The sequence below is a fragment of the Rhopalosiphum maidis genome, chromosome 3 (assembly GCF_003676215.2).
Source record: "Rhopalosiphum maidis isolate BTI-1 chromosome 3, ASM367621v3, whole genome shotgun sequence".
NCBI lineage: Eukaryota > Metazoa > Arthropoda > Insecta > Hemiptera > Aphididae > Rhopalosiphum > Rhopalosiphum maidis.
The window spans coordinates 18,920,894-18,948,182 of NC_040879.1; the positions used below are offsets into that span (position 1 = coordinate 18,920,894).

General features: G+C 35.7%; 1 protein-coding gene across 1 annotated transcript in view; it reads right to left on the minus strand.

Moving 5' to 3' along the window:
• Positions 1-6,835: 6,835 nt before the first annotated feature.
• LOC113558451 (T-box transcription factor TBX19-like) overlaps positions 6,836-27,289 on the minus strand; it is a 60,017-nt gene continuing 39,563 nt past the window's right edge. The window contains exons 4-6 of the mRNA XM_026963908.1: positions 22,434-22,583; positions 20,422-20,498; positions 6,836-9,490 (exon numbers count right to left, since the gene is read on the minus strand). Coding sequence (XP_026819709.1) covers positions 8,377-9,490; positions 20,422-20,498; positions 22,434-22,583 — 1,341 coding nt within the window. The 3' untranslated portion in view covers positions 6,836-8,376. The remainder of the gene's footprint in view (positions 9,491-20,421; positions 20,499-22,433; positions 22,584-27,289) is intronic.

A 27,289-nucleotide genomic window follows, 5' to 3' on the forward strand; every position in this document is an offset into this window, starting at 1 on the left:
AACTATATGTGTAATACATTACCGAGACGAGTGACATGCGTATACAAAATAATATGAGTTTAACATTTTTTTTTTTTTCTTAATTACTCGCGCCGGCGTGTACAGTTAACGGACAACGCTCTACGGTATAAGATATGCCTATTTTATAATGCCATCATAGAAATATCGCGAATCAACTGGACAACTCTACGAAATACCGTGGCGCACCGGTATCCGTGTGATGGACTTTCAAAGCGATACATTCGGATATTGCGTTTCTATGTTTAAATTCTGTGTAGATAAACGTTTGAGTTTATTAAATAACAGTATTAAATCAATAATTCACAAAACGCAGAAAAATATAATATGATAGTCGACAAATAATAACATAATATCTATGATTGATTAAAGAGTTATTGACTTGTTGCCGTTTTGTATTAACTACTTGCATTTGCGCATATCTCATACCATTCGTGTGATATTTTTTTTAATACATTTTTAAGCGTTTAACGGAATGTTTAGTTATTATATGTCGAGTATATTTTGCGTGTATTAAACGTAAATAGAGGTGATATTGGGAGTTTTTTTTTTTTCGGTTTTATACTTTTTAAATTTGGTATCAAAATTTCGTGTGTCGGGTTACGTGTCTTGGTCCAAAACCCATTGTCACGTGTTACACATACACGGCATCATATATATAATGCGTTGGCGAGCAGAGTTTTTTTTTTTATCGCACGTCAATGATCGCGTATCCCAGTGGATGGTGTTGCGATGTATATATAATTAATTTTTATGGCGTGCGTGCACCTACCGCGGACGGCCGACCCGCGCTTGTTGTATATGCGATTGCAATAAATAATAACGATAAACGTATACTTTATGGGCTGTGTCGGGCCGGTCGCGGGTTTCCAGCAGACATCTGCAGCAGCAGCTCGACCGATCGGTTCGAAAAAAAAAAATAAAAAAACGGTGTTGATGGGCTTCTTCTGCACCGTTCTTTACAATAATAATAATAATAACTCCGTGCAGACCTCCCCGCAAGATATCCCACACATAAAATACATTCACACAGAATAATGTACGAGTATATTGCCTCATCTGCAACCGCCGTTGCGGTAGGTTGGAGGCTCGCAGCGAGTTTGTGCGCGTCGTTTAAGACGGCCTCCTCCTCCTCTTCCTATTCTTCTTCTTCTTCTTCTTCTTCTTCTTCTTCTTATTATTATTATTATTATTATTTTTTATTTTGATTATATTTTTATTGCGTTTATCTCCGTGTACAGATATACTGCTGCACCGGTCCGCGCTGTAAATAATACAGGTGGTGGTGCCCGCGTATCGTATTATGTACCCGATATGGTATTATGTTTTCATACCGCCCGGCCGCCGGTCATTTCCATCGTCCGTCTGCACGCGTAAACATACGACCGTCAGTATGCACAGCGTCAATTAAAAATAGATTATTACGCGTGTATCGCACGTAATACAATAATTTAATTTGTAATCACTCATTATTTGCACCGCACAGCAGACACACTTTTGAAAGTCGATTAAATGCGTTTCTCCTAATGTGTCATACATCATGTACACAATATTATTATCGTGCCTAACGAGTTACCCAGAGATTTCAAAAAACACTCGTTTGGCGTAATATAATATCACCTACGTGCTCGTCATATTGCACGGGTATACGAATAGGGACGAATCGCGTGTCTATCGATGTCGCCATGACGACTGACGAAAAGTGTTGCACTCGTCTTACGTGCATTTTATATTTGAACCATCAGCAGCGACGGGACACGTCAAATAAATAAATAAATAAATGTCACGAGCGTTATAAGACATTAATAATAAACCCCTTAGCCTATAAAACATTTGTTTTTAACACGAGTCGCCGACAGCATAAACGTGTGTTATACATTGTCTCCGCGGGCCCAATAGCCAAACATAGCGATCGGACATCGTTTATCGAGCGATAAAATATAGAACAGGTACCGAAATCGCATGAATTTCGATTAATCGGACTTGGATCGTCCACACACTTGCCCGGAACACTTACGATATTGCATTAGGCACATGGTGTGTGTTTTACGCTGTGGTGGGCCGAATCGGGGAATCGGACAATGGCGTGCTAGCATCGACTCCCGGGCTTCGCGTGCACAATAGGCAGCGCGCACGCGCGCCAAATACATCATCGTTTTCTAACAATACCTCGTAATTTCACACCGCCGAGTCCGAGTGGTGAGTTTGGGGCGAAATGACGAGTGGAAAAAAGAAACGGAAACAATAACAACGTGATTTTTTTTTTTTTTTCCAAATCGAATTACGCGATGCGACTTTGCCGCGGTGCCGTCGATGACGGACAATATCATTCGAACCTTTTGAAATGGGCTTTTCTGCGGATCGCGATTATATTATAATAATAATATAATCATCTCTGTACTTAACCACAACGTCCGTCGTCCGCCATAAACGCACAAACGATTCAATTGTTTGATAATCGTCCGATTTGTACGGCTGAACGTCCGTATGTTACGTGTACTGTATACACACATACTGGGCGGAACTCGGTAAACGGAATTCAACAAACTTGAAGGCCTTTCGTCTATCCGTTAAAATAGAAATTTCGTTGTTTAGATACAATGTTTATTTTATCATTTAAAACACTCGTTTTATTGTGTACGATGAAATACAATCAAAAATGTTTTCAAATACGTTTTGTTTTTACTGAATAGTTTCAATTATATATAGCTGCAATCTATTTGGATTGCCCTCTGCGTTTTGATATTGTTGATGAAGAACCCGAATAAGATGAATATGAAGAATCTAGTTAGTCCGCACACAAAAAAAAAAAAAAAAAAAACAAGGTCAGAAAAGAAACGTAAGCTCTGGAGTGTACCTAAAAGATTAAAAAGTATTATTTCGTATAAGTGGAATACCACCAACGAGTTTTAATTTTATTATTATTTTAATATAAAGGAAAACAAATATTTAAAGAATAATTTTACTGTAATTGTAATAAGATAATATGAGTAAAATATTGTACGAATAAAGTGTTTTGTTTTTATTTTAAAGTATTTATTTTATAACTTACCAAGTTATAATATATGGTAATAATAACTCGTTATTCTAAATTTGGTGACATACAATTTTAACGCGCATCTGCGAATTTATAGCCTAAAATATAGAATTGCTGTATAGAAAATTACACATTTCTAACCTTATAATATATTAGGGGGTAAAAATTGTATGATAAGTTATTATCACGAAATAATTTTTAGGGAAATGCAAAGTTAACTGATAATAATATAATGTTATACCATTGATAATTAATAGTTATACTAACCAATGAATGCCAAGACTATTAAGAATTTATCTGAAAACAAATACATTTATTCACCGGATAATTAAGGTTAATAATAGGTAGTTATTCAAAATGATTTATCAGGTTTTAAATTATCATACTTTTTAAACTATGAGGCTTAGAGTACTGATAATTAATACATTTATTCAAATATTTAAAATTTATTTCATACTAAATATTTACAAATAACCATATTAAGTCGTTTGTATTAATTTTAATGGCTACTCCACAGACGTCCAATTAAAAGTCAAATTTGTCTCATACTGGTCATACTTACTCCAGCATTTAAGACACCGACGATTTTTTCCAGCTAAATATTGTCGATGATGATTGTGGTACTTATATAGTATCTTTAACATATAACACATAACGAAAACTCCAAAGGATTTATTACAGCGACGCGAGATAATATCAGGTATAACACCGAAGGGCGAGCGCCAAGCATCAGCAGATGAATCATTTTGACTAACTCTGTAATTTTTAAAGCTGATAACTAGAAAAGAAGTTTTAAAACGGTTTGACAATTGTTTTTTTTTTTTTTTAACTTTTCAAAACACTTACGTTTATATAAAAAAAAAAAAATCAGACCAATCAGATGTACACGATCGGCAGCACAGTTATCCGGTCCACCGCATTTGGATCACCCTTTCGTACTCCCCGTCAACCGACTAAGAGGGCTTATTGACTCGGAACTCTTCGCAGTTCACGCAATCACAATATTATACATAGAACAAATGTATCGTTGACTCTTGACGCCGAAAAAGTCGATTTTTTTTTTTTAATATTTCAATCGGAATTGTTTCAACACCGTATCGCCTAACATAGACGTATATCACTGTGCCAGAATTCCGTGTAGTTCGCTATACTATAATATATACCTGGTTAGGTACTTAACTTATACATGGCGACCGCGCGTAAGTTTTATCGGCGGCCAGCAACACTGGACGTGTTTTTGTAACGAGCACATATGCCTACCAGTGGCGTAGCAAGGATTGTTTTTCGTGGAGGGCTGATCAATTTTTGTAAAGTACAATTTAAGATTTTTGTAGCGACTTTCGTGGACCATTAAAAATTAAAATAATTTTTAAATTTTCTTGATATTTCGGGGAGGGCGCTGCAAACTGGTCATACCTACCTATATTATTATCATTATTATTTCGTGAGACTGTATGCGATGCTAATAAATAATGATATAATATTCTGTGTTCAGATTTAATGCATATTGTTTTTAGCCAGCGCACCAATAGCCGATTTTTTGACGCATTTACCAACCCCCCTCGGGGTTCACCAGATGCGCGAGCGATGCGCGCCCTTGAAACTAACTGTTTACACCCTATGCTATGCGCTTCGTAAGACGTTTTCAGACAATATCGTTGTTATGTTATATGTTTTCGGCGTCGTCAGCGCTACGGACAAACGCATACGACTGTAATATATTATAATACGTAAAGGTCAAGCGCCGCATTCGACAGTTTGCGCCCTCCGTGTGTGTGATTTTCATAAGGCTCGACAAGTATTATGGTCAAGGCTGCGTTTAGGATGGTCCAAACGGGCCATTTGCCCCGGGTGGTAATTTTATTTCTGAAACGATAATGGAAAAACTCTCAATTCAATAGCTTTTTATTTAAAATCGGACTAAACACTATACGCGTTAACTAATTATACACATGATTTATAGTTTATGCATTCTAAAACATACACAGATACTCGTACTTCGAAACGTATTTTGAGATAAATAGACGAATGTGCGGTGGTGAAAATATTATAAGGTTTCATATCATCGTTTCATCGCTGATTATGAATCGAATACTTATTGTAATATACGTAAATTATAATTTATATAACAGTAATCGCAATATAATATGATCGCATAAAACACAATTTATAAACATAATAGATATTTACACTTTATAAAAATAAAATCAGTATTCGTCAAGTTATTAGATTATTTTAATAGTATATACGTAATAATATATATACGTCTGAAGGCCAACTACAAACACTTTTTCGGAAAATTTTTACGGCGTATTTATAGCGTCACACACTGTTACAATTTATACTATACGCCGAAATAAGGGTTAAATTAGCCCCTTTTTTTTATTTTTTTTATTTTTTTTATTAATAAATTAGTACTACGAATTTCTCTTGTATAATGAAATTTTATTAAATGCATTTGCCCACCGTGTCCTCATTTTATATCACTTCTGAAATATCGTTACATTTAGCAAAACAAATTTTAATATAAATTTCATTAATTAATCTATCACTTTTCATATTGCAGTTTGATAGTAGTTTTTTTTTAAATACAAAATTTAAAATTATACTTATGAACAACAAAATAATTATTTTACATGGGTACTATTGATTTTATGTAGGACAAAAGTTTGCATGTGTTTTTTTTTTTTTTGGTTCCGCATTTGACAGTTAATAATCACGTATCGACGTGCTAACGTAATATATATATAGTATGTACAACTGTATATTTATATATTTACCTGTACAACATGCATATTATACTGTAAATAGCCAGAGGCGGCTAATTTTTGCATGACAGACACGTATACGAATTAGAGCGATTAGAGTCGAAAATTGTTTATTGATCATGTTACTTTTTTTTTTTTTTAATATAAAAAAAAAGCGTTAAACTACAACAGTCCCGTAAAATAAAGTATTTCATAAACGTGCGATCTCTGTAAAATTCTAAATATAACTTGTCTGTGATCAGTTTAGGTACCCAACAAATCATAGACGTATCGATTGCATTTAAAAGTAATAGTACCTGTGCATAAATGTTCGCAGTCGTGTTGTTCAAAGAGGCGCTGTCGATAAGGACCGTTCGCAATCGTGTCCTACCTATAATCACGTACTGGCGTGCAAACACAATATTAAATATTATTATTATACCCATAATAATTACAACATATATTCATAATAACATTATACACGTATTTTAAACGGGCAATGGTTGTTATGATTTTCGCATGTCAGACACGTATATATGCGAATTAGACTGATTATAGAGTCGACAATGGTTTAATGATTATGTTATTTTTTGATGAAAAAATAAAAAAAAAAAACGTTAAAAACTGCATGCTCGGCGGTGCGTTTATTTTAAGATAACCGCCCGATTGCTGTACTTATAATAATATGGAAAAACGTTCTAGAGGATCTCGTAAACTATAAAAAGCAAGACACATATTGTTTATATACGATTATGCTCTATTCTTTATTACACATAAAACGTTCACTTACACGATAATATATATATATATTATTATGATTTCAATATAATAGTGTTACATAAGAGTAAAACGGTTTAAATATGTACAAATCACACGATATATATATATATGTATATTATTTAGGTACGACAGAAAATTCAAAACAAATACATTATAATTGTTATTTATATTAATATTATTATTATTTTTTATGTTAAAAATTAAATATAATAATAATTTATATAATAGCGAGATATATGATTTAATAGAAAATATCTAATAATTATAATAATATAATATAATTTTACATAAACGTATCGAATACGGTAAATAATTAAAATATAAGTAAAAAAAAGTTCTAACGGTATTTACAGCGTATGTAAAAATAATTACACACATGACACATTTCGCGACAGCCGTCTGCAGAGCGAAACGCATAATAATAATAATAATAATAATAAAAAACATCTTTGGTACCTAGTTTTTATCAATCCATTACCCTATCTATCTATGTTTATCTAATATACAATGTACATTTGTAAATAATAACAATATATTTTTTTATGTGTGTTTGTGTGTGTAGGTACTTAAATCGAGTTATGCTAAGAAATACGAATCGGGAACTAGAAAACGATTTTTATTAATGCGTACCACCTAAATGTAAATGAAAAGAAATAAATAAACAAAAATAATGAATCGAAATTGATTGTTCTTGGTGACTACGAGAATTTTGTAAATACAAATCATAAAATTAATCGTGTTTGTAATAAATTCTCGATGTTCGTTGTTATTTAAGTCGGCCTTCGTAGTTATAATATAATATAAATTAAATTATTGGTGATTATGTCGTAATCTATCTGTGCACACGGACGATAGTCGTTTTAGTAGGCGATTAATAAAATAAACACATAATGAAAAGATATTTACGACTTCACGCATGTCCCGAACGTATGTTCCTAGATAATATATTTTGTACCAAAAACGCGTTTTTTTTTTGGCGAACCGAAGACTATAATATTATCATAACATACAACAACTGGAAGAAACGAAAAAAAAACATGACGAAGTAGTAATATCATAATAATATATTGCACATAAAACTCGCGCACCTCACGCGCGGCGGCGGACACTTGGGCTGCAATGGTGATGGAGAGGAAGGGGTTGTTTTACAATGTACAGCATTAGTAGGTATTGAATATACATAATATGGTATTATGTTTCCACACGTTGGCTGAAAAAGTGAAAACGAAAATGTCTCAGGTCACGCGCACTAAAAACGAAAACCGGCTTTTGACACGATACAACGAGATACCGTAGCGAAAAGGAAACACGAGTTCTTAGTCGAAACAGCCATTTCAAATATTGTATTGAACCGGAAACCGGAAAACCGCCGTTTTAGTTGTTATTCGAAAAAAACTACACGAAAAACCCCTAAAACACGAACCACTTAGGTGCGCAGAACATACGGAAGTAAGTCGAGGTATAAGCGGTAATTATACCGCTTATACCGTATATCAATACGGTATACCTACATATTACAATCATATTATACAGTGAGTATTAAGTAGTAGGTAATAATAGTAGTAAGTAGTATATATAATAATAAGTATAATACATAACACATAATAATAATAATAATATATAATAGTAGCTTCCGGTGGATGAATAATATTATATATATATATATATATATATAAATGATACAATATATATTTACAAAACGGGTTAGGACGAGGAGGGTTTAAGAGGTGGAGGGGTGATTGTTACGGGGAAATTTGTAGAGGAAAAGAAAACACGCGCGCGGACCGGAACGAATTACGATTCGTCGGCTTTGGTGGCGTCGAAGGGCGAATACCTGGCGACGGACGGCGAACGACGCTTCTGGTATTTGGTGGCCGACCTGCCGTCCACGTCCGGTGACGGCAGCGACTCGGCCGAAGACGAACCGCCGCCGGTGCCGGGCGGCGTTCGCGCGGGACTGTACGACCGCGGGTGGTGGTGGTGCTGGTGGTGCTGGTGCACCGCGCCGGCGGCGACGGGGTGATGGTGGTGGTGGACGACGGCCGCGGCGCCGGACGAAGACGGCGACGACGACGACGACGACGTGGACGTGGACGGCTGCTGTTGGAGCGGCAGCGGTGGCGGCGGCGGCGGTTGGAGCGACAGTTGCGGCGGCGATTGGGGCGGCCCGACCGCGGTGGACGACGACGACGACGACGACGAGGCCACGGGCTGCTGCTGCTGCTGCTGTTGCTGCGGCAGCGGCGGCGGCTGAAAAGCGGCGGCCGCCGACACGTACCTCGGGTATTGCGACTGCGGCGGCCACGTGAACATGGACGACGGGTGCGGCGGGGGCGGCGGTCCCGGGTACGACGACGCCGCGGCCGCTGCTGCTGCGGCTGCGGCGGCCGCGAAGCGCGACTGCGACTGTTGGAAGTGGTTGCCGTACACTATGAGCGAGTGCATGCCGGCCGCAGCGGCCGCCGCGGCGGCAGCCGAGTGCTGGTAGTGCTGGGCGGCCGGTCCGCCGGCGCCACCGCTGCCGTCGCCACCGGCAGTGGTCCTGCCCCCGCCCGACGCCGCGGCCGCGGCTGCCGCGTTGTTCAACATGTGGAACTGCGCCCGGGCAGCGGCCGCGGCGGCCAACATGAATCCCGAGTTGCCGCCGCCGTTGCTCTGGTCCTGCTGTTGCTGTTGCTGCTGCTGATGCTGCTGCTGCTGTTGCTGGTGGTGAAGGTGGTGCTGCTGTTGCTGCAGTTGATGTTGTTGCTGGTTTAGCTGGTGTTGATGGTGCTGTTCCATTGCCGACTGCTGTCCGGGATGGACGACGCCGCCGTCCTGAGACGACGGCCAGAACATGGGCGTGGCCGCCCGACTGAGCAGGTGCTGGTTGTACTGGTGTTCCAGGAACATCAGGTCCACCGGATCTCTACAAAACAAAATCGACATCGCGTGTGATTATTATTGTTATTGTGCATTTATCACGTTCGGTGCATGTGACGTTCAAGAGATTCGTCGTTTTTTATCGCGTTACGAAATCGTGTGCATTAGTGTGTAGTGCCACTAAGATGTACCTATATCAATTTGAGATCTGTTTAAATCGTATAAGTAAATATATCATCTCGTCAGTTCAAAGTGTTATCTGTAACTTCGTGTCGTAATGGGTCCCTTAAAATAAAATTACCGAGAATAAACGATCCCCATGACCTCCACGCGTGTGTGGTCAAATCCAATTGATTTATAACACGATATGGCGTTAGTGTGTACGTGCCGTGCAGTATACCCCCGCGGGTTAGATCATGTTACGAGAGTTGTTGAAATACCCGCCGTGATGATGTAAGTACGAGGTTTACTCGTTCGAAATTTTCACAAGAGCTACCCGTCAAATAATTTACTATTTATTAAGGGGAGATGTATATTTTGAAGAAAACGGAACTCCACAGAACACTAATTAAATAATATTTAAAAGTTCTAAAAATCAGATTCTGAATAACTGTATATTATTGAAGAATAAAAAGAGGATAAACGCACTCGGCGAATCGGCCTGTACGTGTGTGTACATATTGTATATTATACTGCAGCACTCAACGGCAAACGGATTTGAAGTAGGCGTGTAGGGCGTCGCGATCGATGCACCCTCGTGGTGCAAAACTATCGCCACACCACACTAAACTGGGACGGTGGTGCATACACATCATTATTACAATATCACAGACACATTAGGATACACGGGACTCGTCGCGAGAGGGCGGCTCATTATTGTTACAATATGTACGGTGGGCCACGCGAATAATCCGCGTTCGGCGATGTCTCATCGTGTGTGTCAATTATTTATCGTCGTCCTAAAACGGGGTGTCGGGCTGGGCGGCACGTGTCAATTTGTCGAATATATCGTTAGCCGAACCGATAACAACACGTGTATAGATACATGTATATTGTTAGGTTCCAAATCCGCCGGAAGACGCCGTTTGCGATGATGTTGCGATAACAATATGAAGTGGCGCTTATAGTAGTCTGACTATATAGTATTTATAAATTGATATTTCTTTCACACCGAATAATGCGAAAATTCGTATAAAACAATTAAACAATATTATACGTTATTCATTAAAGTTAGAACTTAATCACGGAATAGATCAGTGATTTACGCCTTTTTGGACTCAAGACCCATTTTTAGGCCACATTTTGAAGACCATGTAAACTTTGTTGAAAAACAAAAAAATAAGATAAAATTGATTAATGCTCTGTACCTTTTAGTACTAACTTATACTGCGATTGTACATCCTTATATTATAAAATGTAAATTATGTTAGCTATATATTTGCATTTATTTGACATTTATTTCATATATTAAATTTAATTTTAAAAAGAAGACTTATCGTGATTCATAAATGGGTCTCGATCCAGCGGTTGAAAACTACTGGGATAGATGAACTACTTGAATTCGGATAACCTCCCGATATAAATTTGTCAGGTTCCTATAGCGCCCTCGACTATACAGTATAAATTAAGGGCCATATGAAAATCCGAAAAAAAATTTCAGTGAAAGCAGTCAATACCTGTGAATCGAAATAAAATGCCCATGTCGCACTACCGCCGGAGAATTATAGTATATTAAACAGTCGGTCCGATCGTCAAACGGTTCGAAAACAATTTCGTCGCTCCCCTCGCGGGCGTAAATAGGCCACGTCGCGTATTATTATAATTTATTATTATAAATACGACTCGCGCGCCGCCGCACCGAACCGGTCGACGGAGGCGCGTGAAGACCGAGGCCGGTTATGATCCATTAGCGGTTGTTATAACAACGTGCCGATGGATTTCGTCACACACACGCACACACACACAGACATAAGCTACGGCCCGCGGGAGCTTAATAAAAAAATAATAATAATAAAACGAAAAATATAATAATAATATAACTTCGTACGCGGTTTGCGTTCCGGCGTGTTATTAAAATATTATTATTATTATTATTATTATCATACGTGTCGGAGAGGTGCGAAGAAATTTCCAGCCGATGACGCGTCGTCGTCGTATAATGCTATACGATGCATCTATAATACATAGGTTTTTGTGTGTATAATTTACGCGGTGGACGTGTTAAACACTACACGATAATAATAATATTGTCGGGGAAGAAGTGTACAGAGAGAGCGAAAGAGAAAGAAACAGGTAGAGACGATTATAAATATTGTTATGCGTATGTTATAATAATATGGAGAGAAAAAACACGAAAAATTATACACGATAATAATAATTAGAAGTCATCGAGCGTGTATACTCGTTGCCGCAGCCGCCGCCGGCGATTTTCCGTTTGCCGCGGTCAAATTACCGGTTTTAATAACATAATATAATAACGATTTCGCCCCCACCGCCGCCGTGATACCAATCGGCGACGGCTCGGACATCCGAAACAATAGATCCGTCGATTAATTATTATTAACACTCCACGATGATGCGCACCGTTCTCACAATTTTTTTCCTCTCCTCCACACCATTTACGCCCACTGCAATACGCTAATTAAACCGTCGAACGCCCGAGGACTCCAAATAAATTTTGAAAAAACAACTTAAAACACGCACGCGACGACCGACTACTACCGCAGAAATTCTGGTTCTTAGTAATGAGTAATGGCATTTTTTGGGGGGGAGGAGGGGACACTGTCGCATTTAACTAGCTACTGTGACGAATTTACCTATATAATAATACGCATATAGCACGACGACAGTAAACTTCTAAGCGGAAATCACCTCAATAGAGGATGTAAATGATCATCCCAACTTTAATTTTTTAATTTTTTAACAGTTTAACGCATCTTTTTAATCCTATGGGTATTATATATTATTATATTCAAAAATTTCAAGTTCACTTTTAATCCGTTACAGCATTATTAGCTTGAGGCCTGTATGAAAATGGAACCTTTTTCTATATAAATTCTGCTATTTCAAATAGCGTAAATAACATTTACTTTTAATTAAGAATATATTACTCTCTATCTCTAATATTAAATTAAAAGAGATATAAATCGTATTATAAAGTATTTAATATTTTTTGTAAGTTAAAATGGTTTAAAAATAAAAAAGTTCAACGCACAAGCACATTTTTAACACACGCCCTAGCTGTGCGTATTGAATACGTATCATAGCAAAAACTATTGACCAACGGTGATAGCCTAGATGCCTAGAACAACTTAAAAAAAATACAACAACAATTATATTTTGAAAAATGGTTTTTTTTTTAAAATATTATCATATAAAACTGTTTACATGTCGTTATATCTTATATACTTAAAAAACGTAGATACACTGCAGCGTGTTTTAATTTCTACACAAACAGTTGTTTTTATTTGACATGTGTTTTCTGTAAACGCAACTCTACAGGGTTATTCGTTATCAATAAAGTTAAAAGCGTAATTAACACGATTAAGTGTGAGGATGACTATAAGCATTAGTGATATAGCTATATACATATAGTAAAACATACCCTAGACCATTAAGGTAATTAATTCACTGAATTAATAAAAACAGCACTTCATTATGATAGCGTATGATAATCGTGAACGGGTAAAAGCCTTGTAAAGAAAACGAATACCACCTCTGTCGCAATATAGAAAGAAATGTTATACAAGACTGAAATTACAGGGATATACAACGCAACCAACTTCCGCCAAGCATATAGTGAAAATGCAGACTAAATGGTTGTTGAAAATATTATACAGGTATAATTATATTGTAATAATATTTTATTCCTATGTGAGGAATATTTACAAATGTCCACAAGACGAAGGTTTCCGGGATCGCGGGCACCAAAGCAAAGGAAAGGGTTTCACCGTAAAATGTAATAAATAATAATTATTATTCTATTATTATTATTATTACGTATATACATCGAGTATATATATATATATAAATACATAATACACAAACGTAATCGTTATTATAAGCGGTTGGTATGCGGTAGGTACATACTTATACAGTAGGTATACCTACCGCCTACTGTTATTATGTTATATTGTACAGGTTAAGGTATTGATATCGATGTACGCAGGGCGGTGATAAAAAATATATATATATATATATATATATATCATTACGAACGAATAATACCTATGTTTTATAATGAAATGAATCGTATCCCCCGCGAAGCCGATCGCGACGACGAGAAGCGATAAAACGGACGACGACTCCTGCGTACAGCAGCAACAGCTGCAGCGGTGCAATACACGACTGCGCACAAATTGTACATAATATGCACAGTTCAAAAATTATCATAGACTATTATTTTGACGTGTGTGTGCTTAAATCTATTTAAATCGTGACAAACCGGATCGATCATAACTTATTTGGACTGTAAAATTGTTGTTCCACAATAATATGCTTCTTATTGCATATAATATATTATTTATCACATTGGTCATTTGTCGAGTATTTTTGTTTGATTAAACTCTTCCTGTACATTAATATTATTGATTTTAAACTTAATATTTCGGCGTTGAATGTAATATAATGATACCATTTTCAATATATTGTGTACTACACAAAATAGATGTTAGGTTGAATAGCAGCAACTCACCGCCATTTAGGTATATGTTCTGATTATCCAATATAAGATTTGTGCGCTCTATTTGCGCAATAGTTTTTTTGTTAGTAATGTCCTAGCATAATGATTAATGATATACGAGTGCCTATTGTGCGTGATTTACATATTTGAGTTCTACAATTTTAAAATTTCTCCATTTCGAGACTATATTATGAGCAATTCGCATTTTTATGTATTTGTTATAAAATTGTTATTATTTTTATTTGTACGCGACAATGGGATGCTGTAGGTACCTGAATACCACATGCATTGCAGGTGTGGCTGTTGAATATTATAGATATCTCCCTGTGGTTTGTCCCAAGGTTGGCGTATCGTGCGTTTAAAACGTGTTTGTTTTTATCGCTTAAAACAATTAAAAACCACGTGTTTGTTTCGTCGTTAAAACGAAAAACATGAATTTTGCTAATCCCGATTTGTCACTCCCCTCCTCCTCCTCACACTACACAACCACAAACAGCAGTTGACCAGTAAAGGATCTTGTAAAAAACCAATTTATAGCTGGGTATTTAAACGCGAAGGTAAATATAAAATCTAGATGACTCTGCGCGTATTATTAACTACGATTTATAGAATATAGATTATATAATTTTAAAAACAAAAAATTGCTATATTTATTGCGTTTGAAAATGACGTGCGCTGCACGATCCAATATGATAATAACAATAAAATATAAATATTACATAAAATGTTAATAAAAAAAAATATATTTGTATACACACGGACCAATGACTGCAAAGTTTCGTGAGATCCAGATTGTTAATAATAATTTATAATAATACAACCGCAACTGGTGGCTAGTAACCGGACGCGCGCGTGTTGGTTTGGCGGACTTAGCGGGAACCATAACGGGCATACCGACGATTATAAGGAGCGCTTTAGCCTACCCGACACGTGAGTGGGCCTTTGCGATTAGTGTTATAGTTGTGTTTCGACGAACTCAAGTCTTTGAACACTGCCAGAGACTCGAGAAATAAAAATTGAATGAATCCACGCTGCGCGCTTGCTGCATGAATGTTGTTACTCTTACTATACTAGTGCAGCTATATAATATTTGGAAATCTGCACCGTTTTGACGGACGATAATTTAGTATAAGAGAGCAAAACACTAAACCCTGCAGTAGGCAGCCAGTTTAATATTATTACAAATACTAACGTTCAAGTGAGTCGGACGAGTGGTAATAATTCAATTATTTAAACGACGTTTTGTCCTTGACAATTTTACGATTTCTTTATACCTATCTCAATATTACATCGTACGTGCACATACATCGAACGGCAGTGGTATCATTTATATATCTACAATGATATATAAATTATATATACACTATACAAGTAGCTACACTGCTATACGAGTATAAAGGTACCTTGGGTATATACCGGCTGCGGTATACATCAAATTTTGTGCATTATACGATACAACCAGTATGGTTATAATATGTGTGTAATAATATGATTTAAACCTTTCGACGTGTGCAGTATATGATAAATTATTGTTATCGATATGTCGAAACCGCGAGTATATATTATCACGTATTCAGGTCAAATCGCTTAGCCTTCGCCTAGCTCCTAAAAAGTATCATACATAGTGATAACAATATAATGTTATACATAGTTTCGTAGTCATCGTGTGTGTTTATAAAAATGGTGATTTTTTTTCGAAATTGCGACGTGTCGGATTTTACTTTTTAAACCATCAATGTCTACAAAAACACGATTTATATTAATTGTAAATCATCGACAAGCTCAAAATTAATTGTACAGGTAACTGTCGTAATATAGCACACCACTGCACGATCGGTTATGAGTTTATGACCAATAGGAAACTAAACAATCAAGAAAAGAGAGTAATTTATGTCAAAACTATATAAGAGCATTTTGGCATCAGTCCTATAAGATTTTTACTAAATTGTAATTGTTTTTAGTAAAAAATGAATTCTTCAAGTTTTTTTGAAAGCATACCTGAGTAAGTATACTCCATTATCTCACTAGCTAATTTCTAGTTGTTGATATATTATATATAGCGCGTTTCTATAGAAAAACAAAATATACTATATAGTCTCTCAATTGGAACATACACAAAAGATATAGCGATGGAATATTGTGATTATTAATTATTGTTGTTTTTTTTTTATTGTTATTATTTCCAGGCAGTGTTGACTGCGACAAAGCTAATGTTTTTCGACTTTCTTGCACCTGCTTACATTTCAGAGCACGCATTACTGCAATAATTATATATACATAGGTATACGTACGGCATGTATATAAGTACATACAGGTGACTTCCCGTGTGCGGTCGAAACGGAGCGTAAAAAAGAAGAAAAAATAACAATATAATTCTATTAAGAATATAGTTACGCGACTATATCATTATTGTGCACAATTTTTCCTAGAAGTCGTTTCCGACGCGCAACAGTGACGACATTTCCACTATCGCTGGCGATTGCGCGCCCGTGTATAATCTCTTTTTAATGATTTTCGTTTCGGAGCAGTACACAAAATTATCGTGGAAACCATCACCCGGCGCTGACGGTCCGGAGTCTTAACCCGACCGACAGTCAACTAGGCGAGTTATCTGGGATATACTTAAGTATATATGCCATATTAAAAAAGTCATAATAATAAAAATAATAAAGACGGTATATCTATTATAATATACTTGTGACATCAGCTGCGGTGGTCGCTGAGGCGATGACAACTAACTACTACGAATTTTATCCCAATCGAATTCGTTTAAAAATGATATGCCATATTTATGTATTGATGAGTAAACAGTTTATAACTATAGTTTTTAGAAATAAAGTTTTGTATATAATAGTGGCGAAATAAACGACACTAAGTCTGGACGCGCGTGAATTCGATATACGTCACTGCAAATGATACATATCTGTATTTACCGTTTATAATAGAAAGTAACTTACTGTAATCACATAAGTGATTCACTACAAGTGTGTTGATTGCTTTAAAAATCCCAACCAATTGTGCTCAAAATGTAGAAATACCATAGTCTATATATACCGCCCATAATACTTCAGGTAGCGTTTGAAATAAAAAAATATTTATAAGCCACTTCGGTACTTAAAATTGTTAAAGAATATTAAAAGAAAACCCAAATACTAGCAACTATAAAAATATTAAGTTAATTTTAGCGTATAAATACTGCAGCAAAAACATAATTTTGTAACGCACCAATGTCTATAGTTATACCTACATGGTTATGTAATGTATATAAGCTTATTGTAGACACAATTTAAATGCAATTATCGACGCTGATGATGAATATCGACCTCTGCAGACTCGGTTTTATAACGATAAATCAAACGATAAGTAATGTATGCAGTTGAATTTCAAAGTGCATAAAATATAGGCATATGGCACATGGCCCTGCACAGCTCCTGTTCTGAAAACATCTAAGAGGGTTAAACCCGTCAAATGTACGATCTTAATGGACGAACCCATATACATATGTAGGTTTATCTATTACACGGAGAGTATACCGACGATGAGAGTAGACGATAACGGAAAGCCTGTGAAACACTCGTCGTCCCATCAGAACGTAGGTATAAATACGGCGTTATATAAAGCGACGTGTATGCAACCTTTTAGATCGATGCACAGCATTTTGATATACAAATATTATAGATCTATAATATAATATTACGTATGTGTGAGGCGCAAGCATTAAAACGTTACTACTAAACAATATGGTGTCTCTATGGCTTATGGCTTTTTTCTTAAACCTGCACCAAATAGATGAGCACGTGGTTGAACCACATTTCATCCGCCAGAGAATGGGTTTTGAGAGTAAGAACGAACCTGTATTATACATAAACTGTGCATTCGCTACAGACAAGTGAACATATTATATGAGTTAGTACTTACTATTTGGTATAAGCTAGCGTATGTATAAATGTAGGTGGTAGTAATGTCATTTATATTATAGTTTAGGTGCTTTAGTGTTACGAAATTATAAAAGCAGAGACGATAAGATGGGTAGATATAATTTATAAATCTGTGTTTATTGCAATGATGATGTGTATAGGTATAATATTTATATTATTCCGCAATCATTAGAGAATAATGACAATAATTATATAATAATGATAATGATAAAAAATGATAAATATAACGTATCAACTATTTTAATAATTATGTAAATTTAAATAGTAGATAAAATATTTATAAATTTGTTAGTAACTACCGAGTCATGTTGTGTTTTTGCTTTTTATATTTTACATATTTGTTAAACAAATGTAGACAGAAATGTATGTAGTTATTGATGGTAGTGTATAAATTGAAAACAAAAATAATTAAAATGTTGAGGTGAATTTTCAACCACGAAATTAAGTAAAATACATAAATTTCTGTAGCAATGTAATAAATAATATACGCAATGTGTACGCGCGGCAAAACTATAGTGCTGTCCAAACCATCTCAAATATTAAATAATAATAATTTAAAAATCGAATATAATATAATATGCACGTGGGACCCACGTTCGTAAATCGCGTACCGCGGTACGTCTTGTGTATTGTCGGGACTATATTATTACTATTACTCTATATTTATATGGGAAACAATCCAGGAAAAAGGGAAGTCAATAACTTCGACAATACATAGTCGTAGTATTGCCTACTATAATGATATGACATGAATGGCACCGCACAATGTAGGTATATTACGCACCATACACGATCGTGTGTCTGTCGTTACACAGGCACACAGCTAGAGGTGAAACACGCAATGGTTTTGTTTTTTTTTTTTTTCAAATATTATTTTCGTTATTCGTCGAAGAAATTATACCACGCTTGGTTTTGACAGACTTTAATAATTATTGTTCCGTACATATTATTATTATTATAGCGTACGCACGAGAGAATACACGAGTGTGACGCTATCGGAAGGTAAATTATACACGTATACAAACGATAGGTACAATTGCGCGGTCGATAAAAACGAAAAGAAATGGACGTGTACTTACTACCTACACATAATAATACACAAAGTGCCAATGTACCTCGATAATAATAATGACAAAACACCTCTCAAACACAAACGCGATAGGGTTAAATTCGGCGGACACGACCGGGCGGGACTTTTCTGATTTTAACCACCACTGCGCCATTTGTATCGCGAGTTTCTTGTTTAATACACGCACAAGTTTCTACCCATACGTTCTATACACATGCATATTATACTCTACACCTCAAAGCGAGTATACACATAATATAAATGTGTGTATACCTGGTGTACAGTACAACGCCTATATATATATAAATATAAAGTAAATGGAATCGCGTGTAAAATTCATCGCGGCGATACCGTGCCCTGTAATTTTGTGGCACGACTGGAAACCCGATTCTATAAACATCACACCCGTGCGTAAATTTGCCATAATATAACAACGTGTCAAAATGATAGGTTTTAAGGGAACCGTATTATATTATATACGCAAGTGTGTATGTTACTTTTTCTTTTCTTTTGTGACCGGCTCTTTTCCGCCGCCGGTGGTTATATATCGAGTAGGAGGTGTCGAAACATAAAAAAAAAAAACAGTATTATATACGCATGCGGAGAAAATAACAGTTTCAGTGCCTATTTATATATATATATATATATATATACATTACTGTGGGTTATATAATAGTATGAAACAAAAACGCGACGTTGTACGCGCGAGAAATAATTATCGTTTTTATTTATTTTTTTTTAACAACAAAATATTTTGCACGGCGGCGCTTATTATAATAGGTATACCTACACACATTTTTATACTTATACAGCATGTACTTATTATATCTATGTATTTAAATATTCTATATATCATACAGAATTCAGTAATACATGTTGTACATTACACGGAATGTACAACATATTTTGTACAAATTCCAATTATATTATTGCAGTACCTATCTACCAATTATAGAACAAGCATATTTTTATATTCTTTAACTATTTTAAAATTGTTAATCTGTTTTGTTTACAAAAATCACGTTAATCGGTGTTTTATACATAGTTTCCATGAACAATTTTAAGTTAGGCTCACTGTTGACGAGTATTAACGAATGTCAAGTAAAATATCAAGTAAAATAGTATATTATGTCAAATGCTACCATCTCTTTTTTTTTAAAAGGAAGAGGATGTTAAATTAATAGTTTCATTTTCGTACACATGCCGCATTTCGTTATTATTTCGATTTTTGTTTCTAAATTATGCACGAACAATTTTAAAAATGATTACATAAATAATTGACCACTCACCTTTCGAGTTCTCCTAGTCGCGAAGAATCACGGAATCCTTTGGCGAATGGGTTGCTGTCAATTTTCAATTTCGTTATCTGTAACGGATAAAAAAAATCAAAAACCTTAGTTTTTAAAATAATAATCATAACTTCATAATTATTCGCGCGTAAGCAATAGGCTCTTTGTACTTAACGATTAACGTTGAAATGGCTAATGTGGATCGATAATACGACTGTTAACGATAAAATAGAGAGTTTATACGTGAACAAATATATAAACAGCACGATCGCAGCAGTGTTAAATTTCAATCACCTCATACCATTATACAACACTATAACGTCGCGGTTTGCTACTAGTCATACCATGTGACGAGAATGAGGTAAACTGTTAAGCTTACTTTTTTATCGGACTTTAAACGCCGAACGATGCACTTACTTATTGCGGTGTACAATAACAGCATGCTGGTAAAAAATATCAACGTCTTGCAATCTAGTTTTGCGAGGCCATTTAGTAGCTTAAAGTAAATATGGAATTGTAACGATATCCTCGAGAATAAAGATTACATCAATCGATAAAACAAAAGTTTACACATTGCACTAATATTATTTTTTATATTTCTCAAACCATCATAAACGAAAAACAAAAAAGTGAGGTTGATTTTATTTTTAAAAATTATAGTGGCTCATTATGGCTTAAATATTAGTTACCAGTGGAATGTTGTACGTCATTAAATACAAGTATTTAATATTTCTAAGCATTTTATAGAAATTCTAGGAAAGGAGCAAAACGAGTTTGAATGTTTTACTTGCAGTTTTTATATTTCCGTCCGTATTCATATGATAATAATAGTAGGTAGGTGTAGGTAGATGTGTGGAAAAATTATTTTTATGTTTCAGTCTGTTATTTTAAATTTTTTTTCGTGATTTCGGAAAACAGATATATTCGTTGTTTTCAATTTAAATGTTTAATCATTTAACGCGTGCTATATTTATTAGTTATGAGTTACATGATTTTATATTATGGATTTGATTACCAGTCATAAAATGTGTAATTAAAATTAAAGCGTAATAAAAAATACAGTTTGTTATAATTCTTCCTACTCTTGGTAAAGTGTTTTGGCAATTTGCGAAGCATATAGGTACAATACAGTATTACAATACAATATTTATAACTATTACGCTATAACCAAGCTACGGGAGGGGGGAGTTTGTGATCAGCGTTCATAAAAAAAGCGTAACAAAACGCCGTGACACGATGGTGGTGATATTTCCATGTTTGGAATTTAATTCGCGTGAAGATAATAATAATATTATTAACATACAGCATAAAACACACGTGATGTAGGTACATGTCGTATATATAATATGTTCACGTCACACACACGACTCAGGACTCGACAACGACGCGCGCCGGGGGAAATAAATTACGCGCAGAGTGAAAAGGAACTGAGTTGGAATAAAAAACGATTTTTGTCAGGTGAACGGCTTCCGCGGTACCCACACCTATAAAATAATACGAATACCGTGTACACGACCTGTCTACTTATCTGCTGCTGGCTGTCAACTAAATCCCCAAAGACCGTGGCGGCGCGCGCGCCCGTTGACGACCAGACAGACGTGTACATATTGTCAAAATGTCGAATTATTAGGCACATATCGTGAACCGGTCGGAAATATCTTATAGGAAATACTTGGATTATTTTTGAAATCGCCGTCATTTATATATATATATTTAACGTTTAAGAATATATAATATATTAATGTACCATTTTAGAGTTCTCTATAATATACAATATGCGGTTATCTGAATGTTTTGTTCCTGAATATAAAAAATTCCTCTTATACTTTCAAGATACTATTGCAACCGCGGTGTGTTAAAGGATCTTCGTGCGTCTATATATAGTATACATTATATACTATAGCAACCCGCGCTTACATTATATTATGCAGAAGGCGAACGCTACCTGCACCATCACGCGCGCGTAATATTTATATATGTTATATACTCATAATATGCAGTTTTGTACTTACCAGTTGATTTTGATAAGCCGTGACGGCCGTGAACACGGTTTCTGGGAACACGAAAGACCGGTACTTTTCTGCGTCCAAGTCGGTCACCATGCCCCTCCACTTGACCAAGTGTATCCGGGGCTGATATCTGTGCATCGAGTTCAAAATGATCTGCGGGGATAAAACAAAAATGACGGATCGATATTATGACGTAGGTATGTATAATATATATATATATACAAAATTATGAAGATGACGTGTACAATAAATATATTATGCGTGAGAAATATCGATACAAAGATGTTACATATAACACACACACACAAACGCGCGCGCGCGCGTATAAGTAGGTCTGCAATTAGAACGCGAGTTATATATATATAATTGAACGATCTGATATAATATACAATATATAGTGTACAGCAGACGTGACTTTGGATAATGTAACATCGTTCAATTTTTGTGAAATGGGGAAGGCTCTTTCTTTCTGCGTCGGTCTGCTGTCTGTCGAGCGACATCGTTCGCAGCGCGTTGCAGTACTTCTTATACATGCATAAATAAATATAGCTATATATGTGTATGTGTGTGTGTGTGTGTGTGTGTGTGTGTATACTCGTGTGTATATGAAATGCTACACTGTGTAGTTTTCAAAGTGAATAAAAAAACTGTTTTCAGTGTAATTGATTTCGAGTGCGCTGTAACATCATGACGTTATAACGTAATTTCCGCCGGCTATATAGACTTGCAGCTACATTATCATTATTATTATTATTATTATTATTATTATTATGATCATCGAAACTGTTATACACGGCAGTCTGTCTGTTTCTATTGAATCTCCGAAGATTCTGTTATACATCACAAAAACATATGATCTACTTATAATATATATTTATAAGCCCAGAGAGACGATCCCGCGGTCAGTATTATTATAACTATTATCGTTAGTCGGTTTCGATGAAAGGTTCGACTAGTCCGGTATAATACCACTATAATGTATTTTTATTGATCTCGAATTCTTCTACTACACACTATATTCATAACCCACTATATTTAGCTGTTTAAATTTATCTTTTAATTTTACAATTTTGGTTTGCATGTACACACGGCGGTAGCCATCCTTACCCAGTCCAACACAGTAAAGAACATTTATATATTATGTTTAGTTATAGTTAAATAGTGACGCTCGATTGTAAAAACTGTTCTTTAGGTCATGTTGCGAGAATGCTCTTGACGTCGCGTATTACTGCGCGAGTGTTACGACGAAAAATGAAAAACTAAAAGATCCCTACCTACCACTATTCAGCAACTCGACAAATGACGGGACAAGGCGACGTTATAATAATGTACCAGCTATTATGTACAATTACGCTGCACAATGATATTGAAATTGTAATATGTAGTAGGTACTTATATGTATAATACATAGGTAGGTATATCATATACATAACTGCCGCCGCCGCCGTCATCGTCTAGCCCCCGTCCGTCATCGGTGGTCGTATAATGGATAACTAACCGGCAATTAACCACGTTTTTTATAACTGACACCTTGGGCCTCTGAGATGATGGTATCTATCCCGTTTCTACACCACCACACGTATTAAACGCGCGGTAAACACTCGGGTCGCACTACGGTCTTCCATCCGCCACAGTCGACACCACTACCGCTAACACCACCGCCGCCCTACGGGTCCGAGCCGTCATAAATTCGAATTGCCTTCAAAAAATTAAATAAAAAAAAAAAAAAAAAACAAAAACAAAATAATAATAATAATAACACGCCGGCCAGCTCTACGATAATACATAGGTATTATTATTATTACTGTTGTTGTTGCTGTTGCAGTACACGCCGCCACAACACCATACGGCGGCGGTGGCGGTGGCGGTAATAGGAATAGAAAGAGAGGCAGCACCGTCAATTGTCACTCATAATTCCTGTGCTTACGCCCACTTCCTAATTATCAGGTGTTGGACAAAAGGTTTCTCCTGCTCGCCGCGCGACGATAATAATTATTATAAAACCGGGCCCGGACGCGCGCGCGTCTATTACCTGTAGTGGTGTTCAAGTATATAATATACCTACTCTGATGCACACACACAAACATATAAATATATATATATATATATATATAAATGTGTGTGTGTCCGGGGTTAATGACGACCGCTCACTCGCGAAATCGAGTCGTTTTTATTGTTGTAAAAACATAATCGTTTTACTTTGCGCGCGAGAATTTAGCTCTCCCCCCCCCTCGACGGCGACGGCGAAGACGTTATCGGCCGCGGCTATATCGTATATAACGGCTATATAATATACGATACGACGATATGGGCGGGTAGTTAAACGTAGGCATATATGGGTAGTACCGACACGTCCGGCCAACGCCACTGCCGCTGTAAGAAGATGTGTTATTAGATATTCTTCGTCGGAGATCAAAAAAGCCGCTCTAGCCGTCGCTGCAACCAATAAACCTCCGACACTTACGCGCAACTAATATAATATAATAATGTTCTACACGATTCGCACACGCCTTTATAAAAATATTAAATACGTCGTGAAGGCCGGTGGTTTTATTTTTCCCGAACGATTCTCATGTACGATAATAATGTACATAATAGTAATAACGATCAGTGGCGTAACTAGGATTTACAGTGCTCGTAGCAAAATAATCCGGTTCAAAAATGCGCAGTTCAAACGTATTTTCCGAGCGAAAAAAAAATCACCGTATCAAAATAAAATCATATTATTTTATAACGAAAATGCTATACATTAACGTTTTTTATAATATTTACGTACACCTTAAACGTTCAGTATATTCAGACCGAAATAGCCGATGGGCCTGCGGCTTTATGTCCTCATAATACAATACTCGTATTATAGCAACTATATTATAGCCAATGCCGTCACTGAAAATCATTCATTGTACATAGGTGCGTTGTGCCCGTTGCGGTAAAACGATCGACGTCTTATATAGTGCTTATGTTCTTTGTTAGAACTTGGCAGTGTTATAACATTATAGCAGTAGTATAATGCTGTTGCTAAGGATTTTTTTTTCAAATTTGGACGTAAAAACTTGGGAAACCCCGAGATAAAAGAATATGATTAATTGTAGTATTGTTGTCATTGTACGGTTTCGACAAATCGGAATATCTATCTACCTACCTATCTATTATTTGCGGGCAATGCGATGTGTACAGTAAACACGACAATATTATTATGATCACGCCAAGATAACATGAAAACAGCCGTAAACTCAGCGTAACGACCGTCGCGTCGTCGTCGTCCCGCGCATACATAATAAAATCCTTTCCATCGATCATAAATATCATGTATAATATTATATATATATATATATATACACTGAACGTAATAGAAGCGGCTTGGTGGCGGCCATCTATTGTAATATTACTTTTATTAGGCACCTACGTCGAGCACGCATTTTGACAAGCTGTATATACCTATTATTGTTGTATGATATTATTGTTTTTGAAATTGTTTCATTTATCATCCAAAAACATCATTGTTTACAGTCTGTCCCAAGGCTTGCAGTGTTATGTATATATAATATGGTATATTGTACGTATACATACCACTAATTACATAAAAATATATTATACGCAGACCCGAATTTAAGATCTAGACAGTACATATGGGCATATAGTAAATATAACGAAAATAATAATAATACAATTTATGAATTTATGAAAGACACCTATATTGGCTACATTACTTATGACCAATTGGTATTCGTTTATTACTAAATCTAAATCCACATTTCCAATCTATTTACTGTTTTTAAGTAGTACAATTTATTAATGATTCTATAGAGTTTTGGTCTTTAGGTCATTATACTATAGTCATAATATTAAAAATTATAGTTTATACATATGTATACAAAAAATGTTGTAACTATACAACGTTATACATTAAGTAATAGCACATAATAATCGATATTATTATTTTATTTTTATTACATATTTCAAAAAATTATATTTAGTAACAACTATTAAAATATTGGCACTTAATTTTTAGGCTTTAATCACAAATCAGCCTGCAAGTACATTCCTTAAGCTTTATTTGCATAACACGTGCGCTAAACCGATGTAGATAATACCACCAGGACTTGGATATTTTCGTGTATAATATGGTTGAAAATAATAGTTAATTAACTGGATAACAAGTCGGTAAAAACGAGACCGAAAACGACATCGATTATTAGTGGCGGATTTAGTATACAAACGTATTGAAATCACGCGCCCAAACGACCAGTGTCGATGACCGGCAGTGGCGTAAACTGGGTGGTCATCTAAAACGTGGTGGTGCAAAGGTATGTTTTTGCACTACCAGAAAATCATTAAAATATATAATAATATATAAACAGGTACAAAATTGTAATTTTCGTGTATGTATTAGGGATTAGGCATTATCAATTAAATTATTATTCTATCTATATTCTAAAATAGTAAAATCAAAAATATGGCAATAATTCAGTACCTAACAAATTAGAATCAAAATAGAATACATAAAACAAAATAACATTCAAAAAGGCTTCTATTAATTATAGAGACATTAAAAATATTTCGAACAATACCTACTAATACAGCAGGTTGCGAAAGATCTTTTTCTTGTCTAAAGAGGTTAAAAACTTACCTTAGAACGACTATGAGACTAAGAAAGTCTTAGCAGTTTAGCAGTTTAGCTACTTTGCAGCTCGAAAAAAAGAATAATATTAATTTGGACCAAATAATTGATGAACTCGATTCGGGATCTGTGGAAAGAGGACGTCGTCTCAACTTAAAATAAATAAAAAACATTTTTGACTTTTTTTATTTATACAGTAAAATTCCGTTATACCGAACTCCAGGGGATCGAATTTTTT